Genomic DNA, 17,136 nt, shown 5'->3' with positions numbered 1-17,136 from the left:
ATGCAAATACCATGTAAAAATATTAGGTCGTATTGTTTACGTCTACATTCAAGGAATTCAGTATCAAAGTACTTGCAGGAATCTAAGTAGCTACTAAACTTTTGGAAATCCTTAAAACTTAAAAACTTAAGGATTTTTTTTTGTATATACTCTATCGCTTCAATGTATTTCTTGTAGATGGGGGACCAAACAATGCATTCATATTCTAGTGTGCTCCTAACAAAAGCAAAGTACAGGCATTTTATAGAATTTATGTTATTAAAAGATTTGCATACACGTTTGTCTAAGCCAAGTTGTTTATATGGTTTTTCTGTTATATAATCTATATGATTTGAAATACAATCTTATCATCTATTAGTAACCCCAGTCTCCAACTAAAATATTGATAATATAGGTAATGTATAATGATGTAAAGCTTAGTTTCTGTTGTTATAATATACGAATCCCAAGAAAAGGACCACGCACAAACTTTCATTCGTAAGAATTTTTTGTAATCCATGTTATACGCTATGATTTAGCAAGAAAGGCACGAAGGTAGTGAATAATAAAACAAAAACAAATAGGATTTGAAATACGGCAGTCACACTTGGCGCATAGTCTCTACTCCTAATGTTGCCGCTGGTCTTTATTCATACAGTTTATAACAGCTTTTGAGGAACAAATCGTAATGCTTGGCTATCCTAAAGTGTATCTAATATTAAATTTAAAGGGAGAGGGTAATTTTAATGCATGTTGCAAGAAACAGGTACAATGAAACGGTTAACATTATTAATATTAAAGAATTTATTATTTTATAAATGCTACGTTATATAGTTCACAGTATAATATAAACTCATTAACGAGTATAGGTAATAGTGTAAGTAAAATATTTGGTTTTTCAATATGTAAAGAGCTTATGAACACCGTTCTTTTTATGGCTATAATAGTTATACTTAAATATAATACTTTGAATAGTTTTTATTTTATTAAAGATAATATAACTTTTAATATTTTTTAATCGACTAACTTTATTACTGATGCTATTTACTGATAATATAATAAAAAGTATATTATTTTATTCCTTAATTATAATTTTTGGCACTATCCAGACGGTTCTTTATAAAACTAGTTTAAGTATCTTATGTGTTTTATCTTTGAAAAGGAAATTTACCCAAAATGTCATATGTAACTCTTAAATATACATAATTTTTATGTACGGCCGCATAGTCCACCCTTAAAACAGAATTAAATATGTTGTGTATCCGTCAAAGCATGCCACTGTTCGTGTCTATGATCCGGAAACTTGATACAATCCATCCAATGCTTCAATCTTCTACCCTTACTACTTGATCCAAGTATCAAACTTCCTAAAAAGTCATTTGGCTTTCCATAATCTTTGTCCCAAACTGTCAACGTCAGATTTTGGCGTGAAAGTTCTGTCAAACGGGTTTCGAAGAAGAAGCCTTCGTTCCAAACTGGATTTAGGTTTCGCCACTTAATTGACGTCTTGTGCTTTTTATGGTAAGGATCCGGATCCAGGTGGCTGTGAAAACGAGTTTTCTTTTATTAATAAGCGAAATATTCTGATTTGCTTGGTAAAGTGGGAATAATAAAAGTAATAAAATAGGAAAGAGTAGGTTTTTTACTTTTTTTCTCTCGAAATAATTTTATAAATTGGGCACGTAACATTGTGACGTGCTTAAAAAAATAAACGTAAAATAAAAATCTATCCAGGGCATTAATAATACAACAGCTGAGTGTGGGATAGAATAAATTACAATACAAGATCGACGTTTACCATTTAGAAACCACAATTCATAAATATGCGAAAGCCACTTATACAAGTTTTACTTTTGGCTAATACGTACATCTTAACAAATGGGTCAGAATATCCGTTGCTATCCCGAGGTGGTAATTCTGTAGCTTTGCATACAGTCACGGCTAGTGCCCTTCTCTTGGTATTATAGCAAAGAGCTAATAGTAGCCTAGGACCTAAAGGCTCCGAACTGGACGCTCCTGAAAGAGCTAAGCGGAGTTGGGCGGGCGAATTTATACATTCTCTCAAAGCTACCGTTGCCGAACCCATTTCGTCACAGCCGTATCTGGAATAAAAGGAAAATGCGTTCTTTGATGAAAACTAATAACCTCGGTTTAAGTATCCGACATCTTTTCTACACGAGTATAAAAAAGTCCGAAGTGTATAAACATTCTTTTTATCCGTTGGCGTATCTGTAATATTACTAAAAATGTTGAATCTTAACAATTAAATTTAGATTAGCGATACAATAATTCTATAGAGTTACCTATCGTCGTCGAATACTACAACTTCCAAAGACTTCGAATTAAGATCCGATTCTGTGATACCAAAGAAATGTAGGGTTTCGTTGAACTCTGGATTTTTCGTTTTGTGCACGGTTTTAGTTCTTAATCTATTTGAATATGTTCCTTCTGAAAAAAAACATATTTTTATACACACTGAATCTCGCACAAACTGGTTCTGGTTTCAAAATTATTGAACAAATATTCTAAGATCACATACCAATGGGTAGAATTTCTAATCTACAAAAGGGATCCGATAACCCAGTCATGTCCATTCCTATTAAACCTCGCGCCCGAAGAACGCTCACAGCCAACGACGAAGTCCCATTGTCATACGCAAGTTTTATCTCTAAAGTGCCAAACCCGGCGTCCGGTATCACTGGAGGTCTTTCAGCCTTATTTGAGTCCTTTCTTATAGTTCTTACACTGCCCTTACTGCCTGTGCGTTTTAGACCTAGGGACCGTTGGCTATAACTATCAGTTCTATGGAGGCTTAAACCAGATACACCGTGTGTAAGATTTTCAGCTTCACTGGTATCGTAAGCATCCTGAAACAAGCAAATAGTTCATTGTTTTAAATATATTATTTTTATACTTAGGTATATTTAAACTAGTACATCAATACCAATTATATCAATAATCGTATAAGATTAGGACAGTGTAGGTTGGGATTAGGTAGTGGCATGCGACTCCATCCCCAACATTCGAGCCCAGGCTGTGTCGCCAATCGACTTTCCTTAGACCCAAACGTCGACGGCATTTGATTGACAAACGATCATGAAACAGATACAAAAATCTGAGGCCTTTTTTACTTTTCAATCACCATTTATTATTATAAAATATTTTGTCAATGGATGATAATACATACGCATATATGTATTATAAAAGTGTAGAATAGATAACACGCAACTATGAGTATATATATGTGTAAGATATTATATTGTATGGTTAATTTGTTAACATTGTCAATGGTTGAGGAAAATTCATAAAAAATATAGATTCTTGGAAGAAAAGAACAGTTAATTAAAAAATATTTTTTGCGTAACAGCCTTTCGTAAGGATTCCTTTGAGGGCTAAAGACCACAAGCAATATTTAATGTATTGTTATTTAACGTGACTACACCTATACAAATGGCCTACAGGAACACCGTTATGAATTTCGAAGTCTTTGGTTGGTCCTCTCAAATTATTTACCAAGTAGTGCATCAAAGACTTTCATGTGATAGGAAAGACACTCAAAGTAATCTATTAATATTGACACAGATGTAGGGCGTTAATAACTCCTATAACCTTTGTTATAGCAGTTAATAATTTATAGCTTTTATGAGGAGGCAAACAAGTAATAACGTTTTATTTATTTGTTTACACTTCGTTACCTTAAACATACATATAAAAACAGGTATATACGTTATTAGGCGACGAGCGGCCTTGTCGATAAAAAGTGATTACATTCAGGCAACCCCTCTATGGAAAAAGAAACACCAACGGAGGGTATGGTACAAGAAGTGCATAAAAATTTAAAGAAAAATCAAAATTACATTTACTACCTGAATTACTAACGAAAACTGAACTAAGCTAAAATCTACAATAAAAGTAAAAATAACAATTTTAATAAATAAGAACTCAGAGAGGTTATTCTTAAATAAATTCTTTATTTGTGACGGGTAACAATAATCGCCGATATATGAACACAAGTCATTAAAACACCTCTTTCATATGTATCGATGTCTCCTTTGCATATCAAATATATCTTATTAGATGATAGTTTATAAAAGATTTAAATTTAATTTGTAATAATTACACTAAATCCGGTAAAGTATTCAAGGGATATATATACCAAAACTCACTACGATGCGAGAAAAACAAAAGTAGTTTAATGTGTCTTAAACTCATAGACAACAGTTCTATTATTTAAAAATAGAAAATACTATGACACAGTATAAAATTGTATCCACAGCAGGCGAGGAAGTTTTATTGATTTATCTCCGCTTAATTGAGGGTGGTCTCCGTGTGGTAAAGGGGTGATACGTGACGTCATTGTATATAAAATTACTTTCTTCTTTCGTATTTCAATGCTATAATAAATGTTTCGGTACTGAATGCCCTCATCACTTGTTGAAAGAAAACCATAAATCCGTTTTCATAATTACGACTTATAATAAATTCTTTTGCAAAAGAGCACGTTGCACATTCTAAGGTTGACTTCAGTTTATTAAACGAATTTTAATTATCTAACGTAGTCTGTATACTTAAGATTCCATTTATGAGCGACTTTAATATATTGAAGAAGAACATATTTGACTAATAATTATGTTCTTTCTAAAATGTTTGTCAATGATAATTTAATTTTCGTGTTAGAAAATATCCATATTTTTTGTCGGAAGTTCATTTAGTTATAAAAGTAAGTTTTAGATTCATCGTCGTATAACATAAAGCAACTTTGATGCAAAGTCAGAGAATCTGCAAACTTTAAAATGAAAATCTGCCAAGGTATTTACAGAAAGTTTTGCAAGAAACTAATGCAACTGCTAGCGGAAAAGTTTGAAAAGGCCGTAGAAAATGACCAAGTAAATGTCTAATATATTTTTCAGTTTAAACGTCAAACGGGTTATTTATCGAAATAATCTTAAACTCTTCAATGCAGTTAATATAATAATCAAAACAGCCGAATAAAATCCATGGATCCGACGTATCGAAAATATTAAAATTATATTATTATGAAATCATTTAGAATTAAATAATTTGCTATTATTTAAAACACTGGTGTACTGTTATGGGGTAAATAATAGTAAACGAAACGCGAAGCAATCGGGCGCTTTCTACTTTGTGGTTAGTCAGCATCATCTTGAACTGGAGGTGATCGGAGACGTCGACACGCCAGAGAATCCGTCATTCTGATCTCCTGAAGAACAAGACTTTTTTTTGTTCGAGTTCCGCATAGGTACCCCTGCAGCCTTCACTGGTATGCACACAGATAAGCAACAACAATATACACCAAATAGACCAAGACTCAAGGTGAACCGAACAATCTACTAGGTATGTACAAAAGTATTGAGCGAAATAAGATCCGTTTGTGTAGGGAAAATATGGGCTGCAAATATTTACAAAAAATATGGAACTATTACTTTTTTAGTTAATATGTTTAGATGTGTGTTATATATTCCCAAAGTAATGATTGTCTTTAATAATAGTGCGAGAGTGATTTTTTTATGCTTATGAAGTGAACTGGAGTTTTACCCAGAGTTGAATAAATCAAAACCATTAAATATTATTTTAAGTCCGTTAATCTAGGTGATCGATTTTTGGATGAAACATGCTGGCTTAATTTGTGTTTTCCTTCACCTTAGGTATTGTGCAAACGCGCATCTTATCCACGTCGATAATAATTGCCTCATTTAAATGATTAATCTTAACTAATATTAAAATATAGAATATTTATTCCTTGATCATAATGTCATAAACGTGTATTATATTTCAACACGGGGTATCAATTAACGCAAATGACGTCAAATCCGACCGGCGACGCGATTAATGTGTCGAAAAGAAATGCAAGGACATTGTCAAACATTTGTAGAATACAAATTACTTAATAAGGGAATTGATACTGGCACAAGCTAGAAATAGAAAAATCCTTGACCTGAAGCCTTTCGTTTGACGTTCTCGAGTTGACATTTAAACGTGATTAAGGAAATTAAGAAGAAGAATATCACTTGACATCTTTTATTTTCATTTATGCCTGACCTCTCCTGCATCGCAATAAAATAGGATACAAAATATATTTATATCCTAGTTTAATATACTTCTTATTTCTATCTGTCTCTGTGAGGTTGCTCCTTAATTATTAAAATTATTATTATCTTCCTCTAAAATTGTTTCTATAAGTTGAATATTTTTTCCTATTATTCTCAAAATACATTTTAAAATTTATTTGGTACTTCGTTACTATAATTTAGTTTTAACAATCCGTAACTCTTAATCTATACTAATATTATAAAGAGGAAAGGTTTGATTTTTTGTTTGTTTGTTTGTATGAATTGAATAGGCTCCGAAACTACTTGGCAGATTTGAAAAATTCTTTCACTGTTGGAAAGCTACATCATTCCTGAGTGACATAGGCTATATTTCATTTTCAAAAAAAATAGGCATCCTTACTAAAATTACGATAACATTAACATTTGTTTATTATTTGATACAATTCTAACAGATGGCGCTGAGTTAAAGGTAGTTTATAATATCATAAATGGAAAAGCAATTAGATATTTTTTTACCTTAAAATAAACTTTATTCTATGTAAACGAAGTCGTGGGCATCGACTAGTTACATATAAATTAATATGAAAGCAATAATTTGCTAACGATAAAAATATTTTGGATTTGTATTTGAAAATTATAACTTGAAAGCCTCACCTGAGAAATGCTGACAGATTTCCTATCACTGTTGCTCGGTTGTCGGGAAAACATAGGTGGATGGAGGCTTAGCGGTGAGCTCGGCTCTGAATCGGACTTACCTTCGTTGCTACTAGTTCCCGCTTCCTGGAACAAGGATTCAAATGAATTGCTTGCCCTAAACTAGGAATAGTTCAAAACCTTTTACAATGCCTAAAAAAGATTTTTTTTATAATATTCGTAACACTTTTAACGGGAGAACCAAGTTTCAAAAATATTTTATCCGGGTTTGTAAAATTTATAGATTTAAAAATATATATATATTTTATTAGCAATGTACGTTGTACAATTACAGTAACACTGTTTTGAATTGGTCACCAATTAGGCTAAACACTGTCTTCAAATAAATAAAATCACGATCCAAAGAATGTATTTAATAAAAACAATATACCTACAAGATTAAAAAGTTACACGGAAAATAAATGAGCAAAGTTAAAATTTCTGAATCGTCATATTTACAAATGAAACGAGATGTTTAATTATCCTAAGAGCTAATGATGGGAGCTGTAAAACGAGCTTTCTGGGTCATTTATTTTCGAGATAATTTGATTTACAGTTATATCGACTTTCACAATAATTTAATAACTCAACATACTACATAAAGTAATAAGTATTATTGGATTCATATTATTAGTAGGAAGCTATATCAGAAACTATACTTATTAAAACCACGTTAAAAATTCCTTTCAGCTACATTCTAATAGAGTTCCAGGAAATATATTTTGTTAATTTTGTCAGTTTTTTCTCACTCGCTCAAAGTCGTGTGGATAACAAACACGATATACATATAACAACACACACACTATAGAAGACGTAATTTACAATTAAAACCTTAACAGGCAGGCAGTTCCATAGACTGTACATAAAATGGAATAAAAAATACCTGAAGTGATCTAGAGAACTCTGTATCGTTATACTTGGTTTTCCGTTCTGGCAGGACATACTTTGGTAAAGATTTGAAGAACCACGCACCAGACTTCTTCCACATCTCTCTAGTTTCAGCGCAGAGGTTACACATGTACTGTTCTCTAGAATATAATCTGTGGAAATAAATTTTAATATAGTTGACTAACTAGTGCCGGGGCGACTCAACATGGAAATTAAAAAGCAAAACTTAAAGATATATCTGATGAAGACTATAACTGAGACATTATCTTAGTTAGGGTTGTGGCATTTGTTTAGTAATAATTATAAAAGTATCTAGTATTGTTTTTCTTTTAAATAGTCGCGGTATCCAATAATACAATACTTGCTTATGTGGAGTATCGATGACACATTTTGGGCAGGCATAATTTTTGCACATGGAACAAAGCCTAAGGGGAGCTAGAAGCCTTGAAGTTTCCCCGCAGAGAACGCAGCTTCTTGGTGCTGGTCCTTGGGCTGATCGACGCATCCCTGAATTAAAGATAAACTGAACTATGTATTATGTATAAAGAAATGTTGTTCTATATTTAAATTTTACGTTAATAACGTAAATTTAGATAGTATCTCTTTTTTGTTGACTTCAAAAGGCCGGCAGCGTGCATATTCACTATAATCATTTGATGTAAATCACAGGGATATGGAGATTTGGTTCAGCTATTTATGCTACAAAACATACAGTTTCTATAACAGTCAGAGTACTCCACTTTGAAACTGTATAATCTATACGCTTACGTAGAATTAGATTATTATTTTACAAGCCCCAACGTATAACTCGCATTATTTTCAAAATACCTATTGTGTTACACAAACTGACGTTTAAATAATCTATGAATACTTTACTTCGAATAAAGGGAAAAGCAATTTCTATTCAATGTTATTGTTTCTGACGGACTTTATTACTTAAAGAAAATCCTTTGAAGATGTATTGCAATGTTTACGTTGTATATTTTAAAAAACTGTTTTATAAGAATTGTTAAAGTATAATCGACATGCCTAATAATTTCAATAAAATTAATAATTTCTGTTTCGTTTATATAAAAAATATATTTTATTTAGTCTATAAATTCCTATATTTTCTATTTTGATTGTATGATCGTAGCTGAAAATCAGTGCTGTGGTTAAATGGTCAGGTAATCTGGATGTCAGGACTTCTACAGATATTGTTACCTTGTCTTTGATTGATAGTAGTAGTCCGATGTCGGATAGTAAAGGGTATCTAATATCCACTCAGTCACGCCGAGCGCTATAAATATTCTTATCTTTTTGACCAAATTACAATTCTGACAGTATGAGTATATAATAAAAATATTAGTATTAGTACTGGTACATATTATAAAATATGATTGAACCTTCGAGTCGGGCAACTAGTCGACCGATCCTTTTCGCCTCATTATCTTCTACTTTCTCAGCTCGCTTGACAACGGCAGATATGGCCTCTCGCTCAGCCTCTGTCAGCGGGGGCTCACTGCGGGCAGCACTCCAGCCAGTACGTAACCTAATGTTAGAGAAAATTGTATTATAATCGTCTTCTAAAAACTCGTTCTTATCAATTCTAATTTAAATAAGAATTATATCATTAGATCATCCTAACCCGACTCTGATTTTAATGGCCAACGTTTTTACAGGAAAGAATAAAATATGTATGAGTATGAAACTAAATGTGCAAGTGTGCCTCAAAAAATCTTTTAAGTTTTTTCAAAATCGGTTAAAACAGCCTATAATGTGAATGTAACATTATCTCCCCCACGATTATCGCTTTATCGAGTTTCAATCAATAATCGACTGATTACGTAATTAGCTTTTCGTGTATGACATGTTGATTATTTTTACTATATCTAATTATGACCAATATAACCAGAAGATCTGGGTTCATCAGCAGCTAAGCAAATACATAATTTAACTAGCTTTTTAGAATATACAAAATAGATACAAACACGAAATGAGTATCATTAAACGATGTTTTTTCCGATAAAGTAATGTCTAAAAATCTATGGAACTGTATTTGGGTAAAAATATCTAACACCCACTTTATACAAAACCTGAAAAGGAAATCTTAGGTAGGGTTGAATGAAAATAGAATGCTTCGGATCATGGAATCCTTGTAAAAAGATTAAATGAGAAAAAATATACCCCAAAAAATACTTTTCGTCGATATTATGAAGAAGTTACTGAATTAAATTTGTTGTATCTCTTATGTATTTATTATTAAATTTTTATATATTATTCAATTTTTAAATAATAAGTCGGTCTGCAGGCTTATAATCATCAAATACCATAAGATACGATTCTGTTGAGGTCCTCAAATCCAACAATATCTGTGTCTGTTCCACACGATTTTGGTGACTTTTGTAGGTATATAATGTAGTGAAATAGGAAGCGGAAGTTAACCGGATAGTGATGTCGCGATGCAAGGTTGTATGTTAACATAACCTTGCTTTATTTTTAGAAACGAAATGATCCTTCAAATTTATCCACAGACAAAAAATAAAACCGAAATCATCGTTATCGTGAATCATATGAAAGAAATTGTGAAAATTGTGTTCTTTGAGAAGATATTTTTTTTTGCTTTCTGAAATAACATTTCTGTTATTATATGAGATTTTCTACACATATATGATGATTTATGTATGTTCAAAACCTATTTTATAATTAAAAATAAGAAAGAAATAAATTAAATAAGAAACGAAAGTGCTATTGAACCATACCACACATTTTGCAATAAATTATTAAAAGGAAGTAATGATTATATATAATTAAATATTAGATAAGTACACACTTCAACTTCTTAAAAATACAGATTATTAACTTTCTAATTGAGTTCATTTCACATTATTATGAATACGTATCACCATCATCATCACCAATCATCGTAAAATTTATGTATTGAAATGAAAAAAATATAAATTTAATTTATAAAAAAAATGAATTATTTTGTTGTAACTACAACGTGCGCGCGTAGGCGCTTTGAAAGATAAGGCAAATATCAGTTAAGTTCCGGTAAAACATATGTTATCATTGCAAATGGTACTCCGTAATTAAAAGATACATTGCTCTAGAAATCCCTCTAGAAAACTCTTATATATAACTATGGCTGTTATGAAAAATATTGTAACAATTACTAATCGACTTATGGTTATTGAAAAAAATAGCGTACAAATACTTAAAAAGCCGGCAGCGTATTTGCGAGCCTTCTGGCAATGTGACTGGCAACGGGAGGCGGTGAGGTGAGCCCGTTAGCCTCAAAAACGTGACATCAAAAAAATCATACTTTACTGAACATAGCTTCACTATATTAGATATATATCTGGTGTAACTAGAAATTCTTATTATTTCGTAAATGATTGTTTGAACATTTAGAATAACAATGGTGACGACCATGATAATTATCCATAGAATTTAATATGTGTATAATTTTTGCTAATTTTATACGACAGTAAGATAATATATTTTCTAGGTAGTAAGTTCTAAAACTAATAAATAAAAATTTTCTTCTTTTTAAATGATAAATGCTATCGGGATAGCTAACGTTTTTAAGTTAATATTTTTATAGTATACACAGTACGGCATTTTTAAACTTAGACTAGAGTAAGACCTTAGCTAAGCGGAGTAATTTAATTTCTATAACTATTTGTTGCTCAATCATTATTATACAAACTTATTTTTGATTAAAGTTTATTAAATCAATTCCTTTTTTACTCTACATATTATTAAAAATTAATTGTTATAAATACTAGATTATAAAACTAGTACATATAAAACGCTGAGATAGATTATGTTTAACTTGCTTAGGTAAAAGTTCTGTATAACAATTATAAAGTTATTCCAAAAGACAGAAACCGGAAAGCTTAGAAAAAATACTAAATTAATTACTTACTTTGCTCGTAAAGATAATTGCCGATCATTCGGACACACATATTTATTGGCTTTACTATGAATGTTCATTTTACAAAATATAATTTATATTTTCCGGGGAAACCGGAGCACAGAACCGCGCGGCGATCTCTTGCCTGTTGATTTGACAACTGTTGCTTCGCGCGTGGCGAATACAAAATCAATATAATAGCTTTCAAAGTCAGTTGAGAAGAAACATAGGTACCATTGGGGGTCTATTCTTACATAGAGGTTTATACACAACGAAGAGTACAATATTATAGCTCATGGTTTTTATAGTATAATATTAATCATACAAGGTGCGATGGAAGGTAAATAAAAAGGGTATTATATGGTATATTCCTTGATTACTAAGATATACATCCGACAGAAGAAAATCTTTAGATGAAGTCTTTTAGAAATATTAAAATGAAAATAAAATCATCATGCAGCATCTAAAATTAAACTAGCCATGATGGTCATCAAACTTCGCAAGGAGATGGCACTATACGAAGAAGAAGAATATTAGGGTAAGTATTTATTTTTGGTTATACTAATCAACAAAAATCTTTGACCTGATTTCAAAAATTCGCGGGACGTTTCAATTATCAGCTAAATAAACTACATTATTAATTATCTTTGAGATATTGTTGGATTTACAAGAAAGTTATTTTTATGTTTGTATATCCTGAAAAATATTATAAAATGCATTTTTTAAAAGTTTTTTGAGGATTTTTCTTGATAAAAAAGAACGTCAAATGTTGACTACATCGGGTTTTTTAAACTTGATAAAAAACTATAAAAGAAATGATTACAAGATACTCTGGCGAGTTGATTTGATATCTGCGGATGAACACCATCATGGAACGTAGAGGCAATATGCAAAATTTCAGCCTATCCACAACAGGACGCCTGGAATGCTAGGCCACAACTTAGCGCTTTTCGTCACAACAAGACACTTTCTGCCTCGCATTTTACTTCTGTAGAAGCTGTCAGTAGATGTATTTCTGATACTGAACGGACCAATACGACTGAGGAGCCTTCAGGAGAAGAGTGTACTGTTCCCTCAATGGGCGGCAACACACACGCAATGCGCCGGCGTTGCAGATGTCCATGGGTCAGCACTTTACTCAAAGTGCTGTAACTAGGGCATCGAGCCCGGGTTTACCCGGGCCGTAAAAACCCGGGTTTTCCCGGTTCTGAGGATTACAAAAAAAACCGGGTTTCAATTTTTAAAACTCGGGTTTTCGGGTTTTTCGGGTTTTTTTTTTATACTTTTGTTTTTATTGTTTATTAAGTTTAAAGCACTTTGAATGCAATATTAAGTAAATTGAATAAAAATTCGCTTTAATAAATTATTATTTATGACACAAAAAGTAGCTTCCTTGCTACGTTCCTACCCATAAACAAGACATGCAAGTTAAATGCGCGTCCATCTCAGGACATGAGAGGGATGAACTGTGGAGCAGTTGAGAGGGGAGGGTGTATCGTTGCGCGGGTGATGAATACCGGCACCATTTGAGACTGATGCCAACCCAAGTATGCAGGTTATGGTGTCTCATATGGCTGCAGTTGATGGAATTTCTCTTAGAACGTTCTCAAAATCACAAGATTTAAAGTACCTTTCTGAAAAGACCGGCAACAAAATATTACCAACTACTGCTGATACCGTTCGCCACATAATTTTCAAAGACTTTGATAAAAGGAAGCTAGAAATAATAAACGAGATAAAAATTATACTGTCAGATGAAAAGAAGTTTTCGATATCATTCGATGAATGGACATCTATGAAAAATAGAAGATATATAGGGATCACTTTACTTTCACCAAATTTTGCAAGGGATAGCAGTTTTCGAAATCTAGGTCTCATACGCATTCACGGGTTCATGAATGCTTACAATTGATTGATTGATTGATTGAGGCCAAAAGATCGAAATGCTCGAAAAAACCGGTCTACCCGGGTTTTGATTACTCTTAGACCCGAAAACCCGGGTTTTCAGAATTGAACCGAGTTTCGATGCCCTAGCTGTAACCGCCTGCTGTCCCGCCGGCTGTACAAAAAAAATAAAACAAAACAAATTACCGTTGTAATCTTAAATATTTGTATTATTATATGTATACTATGTTAAATTATGATTCTTTTATTTAGAATGTTTTTTTTTTACTGTACAAGTATTGGTTGTACAAAACATGAATGATTAAACATAAAAAAAAAACAAAATAAAACAATACAATTGGAATGATAGCAAAATCTTTTGTATATGGTATACAAAATATTATGGACTTTAAGTGCGATAAATAATGAAAAAAATATATCTTCAACAAACGTATTCTATGATGATTTCATTAAAGTATGTGCACTAGCATGAAATGCCACAATATGCGTTAAACCAGAAATAAAAATGATAAACCAATAATTAATATAAATATAATCTATATCACAACCTGTTATAATTTACCTATGATTGAATGTCACAAGATGATAGCCAAGGATTGTCGAATAAAATGTGACACTTGACAGTGACAGCTAATAGGTGACTGTTTCTTTTTTTTCAGTAACAATGGCGCACTTGAGAAAGGTGGATAGTTTTCTCTAAAATCCTTTAAATTAGTGCGGTTCAGTAAAACAGTGCTTTTATTAATGCCGTACCGCAGGCGTTTCTCCGTCAAAATGCCGGATTTCGATGACGATGTGACCGTCGTTGATGTGTACGATTTGGCTTCAGATATTGGAAAGGAATGTGAAATAATAATTGAGAAGTACGGCCCTGAAGCCGTGACTGCACTTCTACCGAAAGTGATAAATGCTTTAGAACTCCTGGAAAACTTAGCAGTTCGAAACGAGAAAGAAAATCGGGCATTACATGAGTTGACCGCTAAGATATCCCAGTTAGAAAACGATAAGATTGAAAAAGCAGAATACAGACAACGATTTGAAAAGGTTTGTAACTAGAGGTCATTGTTATTTGGTGATTGAATAAATACATACTTCGACACGAAATACTGTTTATAGTTTCAACATCCTTGTATTGTATTGGCCATTTGAAGCATTTGTAGTTTTGCTAATTTTTTTCCACCTGCTAGTGTATTGCGCGACATTGCTATCGCTCAGAACGTACTCAAGCATGTAATAATTAAATTAATATATATGTACACAATATATCTACCTAATTTGCAATTTATCATTATAACACTGTCTGTATTCTTACTGTGTACTTCACTCACATTTAGTGTAGTGTACCTTATATTAATTTATCAAATAGAAAAAATAGTTTTCCTGTCTAAATATATTATGAATTGAGTTTAGTTAATATTTGTATCCAAAATAAAATAACATTTCTGTAGTTGCAAATAATATTTGTTGTGTAGTACTTTATTGAAATACTTGAGCTTGGGCATTAAAAAATATAATTAAATTATAATAACTAAATTTATTATTTGAATATGCGTATAAAAATAAACTTGTTATACTGTTCAATTATGTTTTTAGAACTATGTATTTTATACCAATCATAAGTTAATTTAGGTGTCGGATACCTGCTCTATCCTAATCTAACAGTTCTTTATCTATCATTATAAGAATCTCTAGTTAGAATAGTAAAGTCACTAATACTAAAACTAAATAATTTGGTTGGACAGTCATTGTTATTAGACATGTTTATAATCCGTATATACTTATCTAGTAGTAGTTGATTTTTATTTTTTATGTCACCTGCCTATATCTTTTACTAATTAACTAAGTACATTAATAAACTAATGCAATCATTCATTACTTAATACAATTTTTTTTGATAAAAGGGACTAGACCTACCCTATAAAATTTAAATATCTTTAGGCAATTAAAAGAGTAAAATATAGTTATAATTATTTTGTGTACATGTAACCATAGAGTGATTTTATGTAAATCAAAAACAATATCTCTCTAACATTCCATATTATCTTTGATTCATCTAACTTCGATTTGTATTGTGGGAAGTGATTTTATTTTGTGACATGAAGTATACTTTATGACCTTGTTCAAATTTTATAAGAATATTTAAAGTCATTTTGACAAAAATTGATTTAACCTATATTAAGAGTTTTTGTCATAGGAAATAGAAGCAATTGAAGAGCAATGGAGAACAGAATCAGCAGAACTAGTCACAGCTGTTGCAAGGTTACAAGATGAAAACAAACGACTGAGAAGAACCGTAAACTCGCCTGCGGACGGTGAGTTTAGATGTATGTCTGATAAATCTCAATATGGTGATGGATGTTTCACACACTAGCGGTGTCAGAGGGGCATGGTACACTTTTTATGCTACACACATTTTATGTGCTAATTATTCTTCCATTTTAACCTGAAACATAATAAACATGATAACTGTCACTTAATTGTTCTCGTCCTCATAATAAACAATGAACCTAAGCGGTGAAATTAGTATAAGTAGGTAATTGACAAAAGAAATTTATTTAATTATTATTATAAATTATATAATATTATAAAAATTATTAATATAATTATATTGGTTAATATTTGTCTAAGATTAATGTTCTAAAAAGTATTGTTTACTTAAGTTTTTTAGTTTACTAAGTTTGGTGCTAGTAAAAACAGCATTGTATATTTTTGGCTATTTCCTGATTTGATAATTATCATGGTGCATGTGGGTGTCTCATCTTTTTGGCTGTGTAAAGCACTGGGCTGCTTTTACTATATTGAAAGTGATAAAAAGGTAAACAACCTCTTATCAGAGTTGCTGTCTTGTTGCACTTTTTTATACTTTAACCTAGAGTAAGCAACATTCCTTCTGCATTCACCAAAAAACAGTTATATGCATATTATGGACTTTAATTTTTTCGTACGTATTGTACAAGGAACAAACCTAGTTCTTTGGGTACACTTACTTACCATTTAAATAGAAAAAAAAAATTATTTGGATTTTATTAGATTATTTATTTATTTTATCAAACTGAAAAATATTCCATAGATGTAGTTAAACACATATCACATAAAGACGGGTAAGTGTATGTAGTGCAGCTTTAAATTATAATGAAAAAATTGCTATGGGCGACACGCGGGAATGTGAAATCAAGACGATTCCGTTGCTGATATTATTAAAGCATAGGTTCCAAATGAAAATGCCTTTAATAACCGTTTACACTCGTGTATTTACCCATGGATGACTTGCTTGATACTTTTATGTATCGGCACTTGTTTGAATTACTACTAATGTTATTTACAAGATTTCGTTTAAAGTATGTAAATGTATGTGTCAAGGAAGAATGATTGAGCACATTTAAATACCTATTATCTCTTATCTATAATTATAGATTAATTTTATTACGTATAAACATTAGCATATTTCCATCATTACGAATGCAAATTTTTAGGCACAAGTGCGCCCCCTTCACCGGCGCGGGAACATGATCAAGAGGTGCTATCACGGCTCAGCAGCACAGCCGAGAAACAGAGAGCTACTCTTCGCCATCAGGAGCTGCAATTGCAAGAGAAGCAGCAGCTAATTGACAGTGTAAGTACATATATTGTTAACACGTGTGCCGTCTCGTCACAGAATCTTATGCTCTGCTATTGTCTTTGACCTTACACGGAGATCACCCC

At 31.8% G+C, this 17,136-nt stretch overlaps 2 protein-coding genes across 9 annotated transcripts in view; one reads left to right on the top strand and one right to left on the bottom strand.

The window, feature by feature from the left end:
• Positions 1 to 1,000: 1,000 nt before the first annotated feature.
• Positions 1,001 to 11,677, bottom strand: LOC110993355 (rabphilin-3A). 2 transcript variants are annotated; one of them, XM_022259575.2, is made up of 9 exons: positions 11,542 to 11,677; positions 9,017 to 9,162; positions 7,997 to 8,138; positions 7,627 to 7,783; positions 6,705 to 6,830; positions 2,519 to 2,846; positions 2,283 to 2,427; positions 1,848 to 2,081; positions 1,001 to 1,522 (listed from the first exon to the last, which is right to left on the bottom strand). In XM_022259575.2, exons 1-9 carry the CDS (start codon positions 11,607 to 11,609, stop codon positions 1,225 to 1,227), a joined length of 1,644 nt encoding a protein of 547 aa, XP_022115267.1. In that variant the 5' UTR covers positions 11,610 to 11,677; the 3' UTR covers positions 1,001 to 1,224. The 2 variants fall into 2 exon arrangements, with proteins under 2 accessions (XP_022115267.1, XP_022115268.1); XM_022259576.2 differs by lacking the exon at positions 11,542 to 11,677 and having other exon boundaries at positions 7,993 to 8,138; positions 9,017 to 9,154.
• Positions 11,678 to 14,078: 2,401 nt separating this feature from the next.
• The window catches only part of LOC110993238 (RILP-like protein homolog), a 29,733-nt gene continuing 26,675 nt past the window's right edge, over positions 14,079 to 17,136 (top strand). For 3 of the 7 annotated variants that reach the window (XM_022259413.2, XM_022259410.2, XM_022259412.2), the window contains exons 1-3: positions 14,079 to 14,478; positions 15,629 to 15,758; positions 16,908 to 17,047. In XM_022259413.2, the coding sequence (XP_022115105.1) occupies positions 14,179 to 14,478; positions 15,629 to 15,758; positions 16,908 to 17,047 (570 nt within the window). In that variant the 5' untranslated portion in view covers positions 14,079 to 14,178. The remainder of the gene's footprint in view (positions 14,479 to 15,628; positions 15,759 to 16,907; positions 17,048 to 17,136) is intronic. The other 4 variants (XM_022259414.2, XM_022259409.2, XM_045634664.1 and 1 more) reach the window with 3 other exon arrangements.

Source organism: Pieris rapae, chromosome 3 (assembly GCF_905147795.1).
Source record: "Pieris rapae chromosome 3, ilPieRapa1.1, whole genome shotgun sequence".
In the NCBI taxonomy this organism is placed as follows: domain Eukaryota; kingdom Metazoa; phylum Arthropoda; class Insecta; order Lepidoptera; family Pieridae; genus Pieris; species Pieris rapae.
Note: the sequence above shows the minus strand (reverse complement) of the source record. Positions and strands in the feature narration are given on the sequence as shown.

Coding starts and splice junctions, on each gene's coding strand:
- LOC110993355 (XM_022259575.2), bottom strand. CDS start 11,609: ATGAACATTCATAGTAAAGCCAATAAATATGTGTGTCCGAATGATCGG. Junction 8,139..9,016: donor ACTAGTTGCCCGACTCGAAG/GTTCAATCATAT, acceptor TCTTTAATTCAG/GGATGCGTCGATCAGCCCAA. Junction 2,082..2,282: donor GTAGTATTCGACGACGATAG/GTAACTCTATAG, acceptor CTTTTATTCCAG/ATACGGCTGTGACGAAATGG.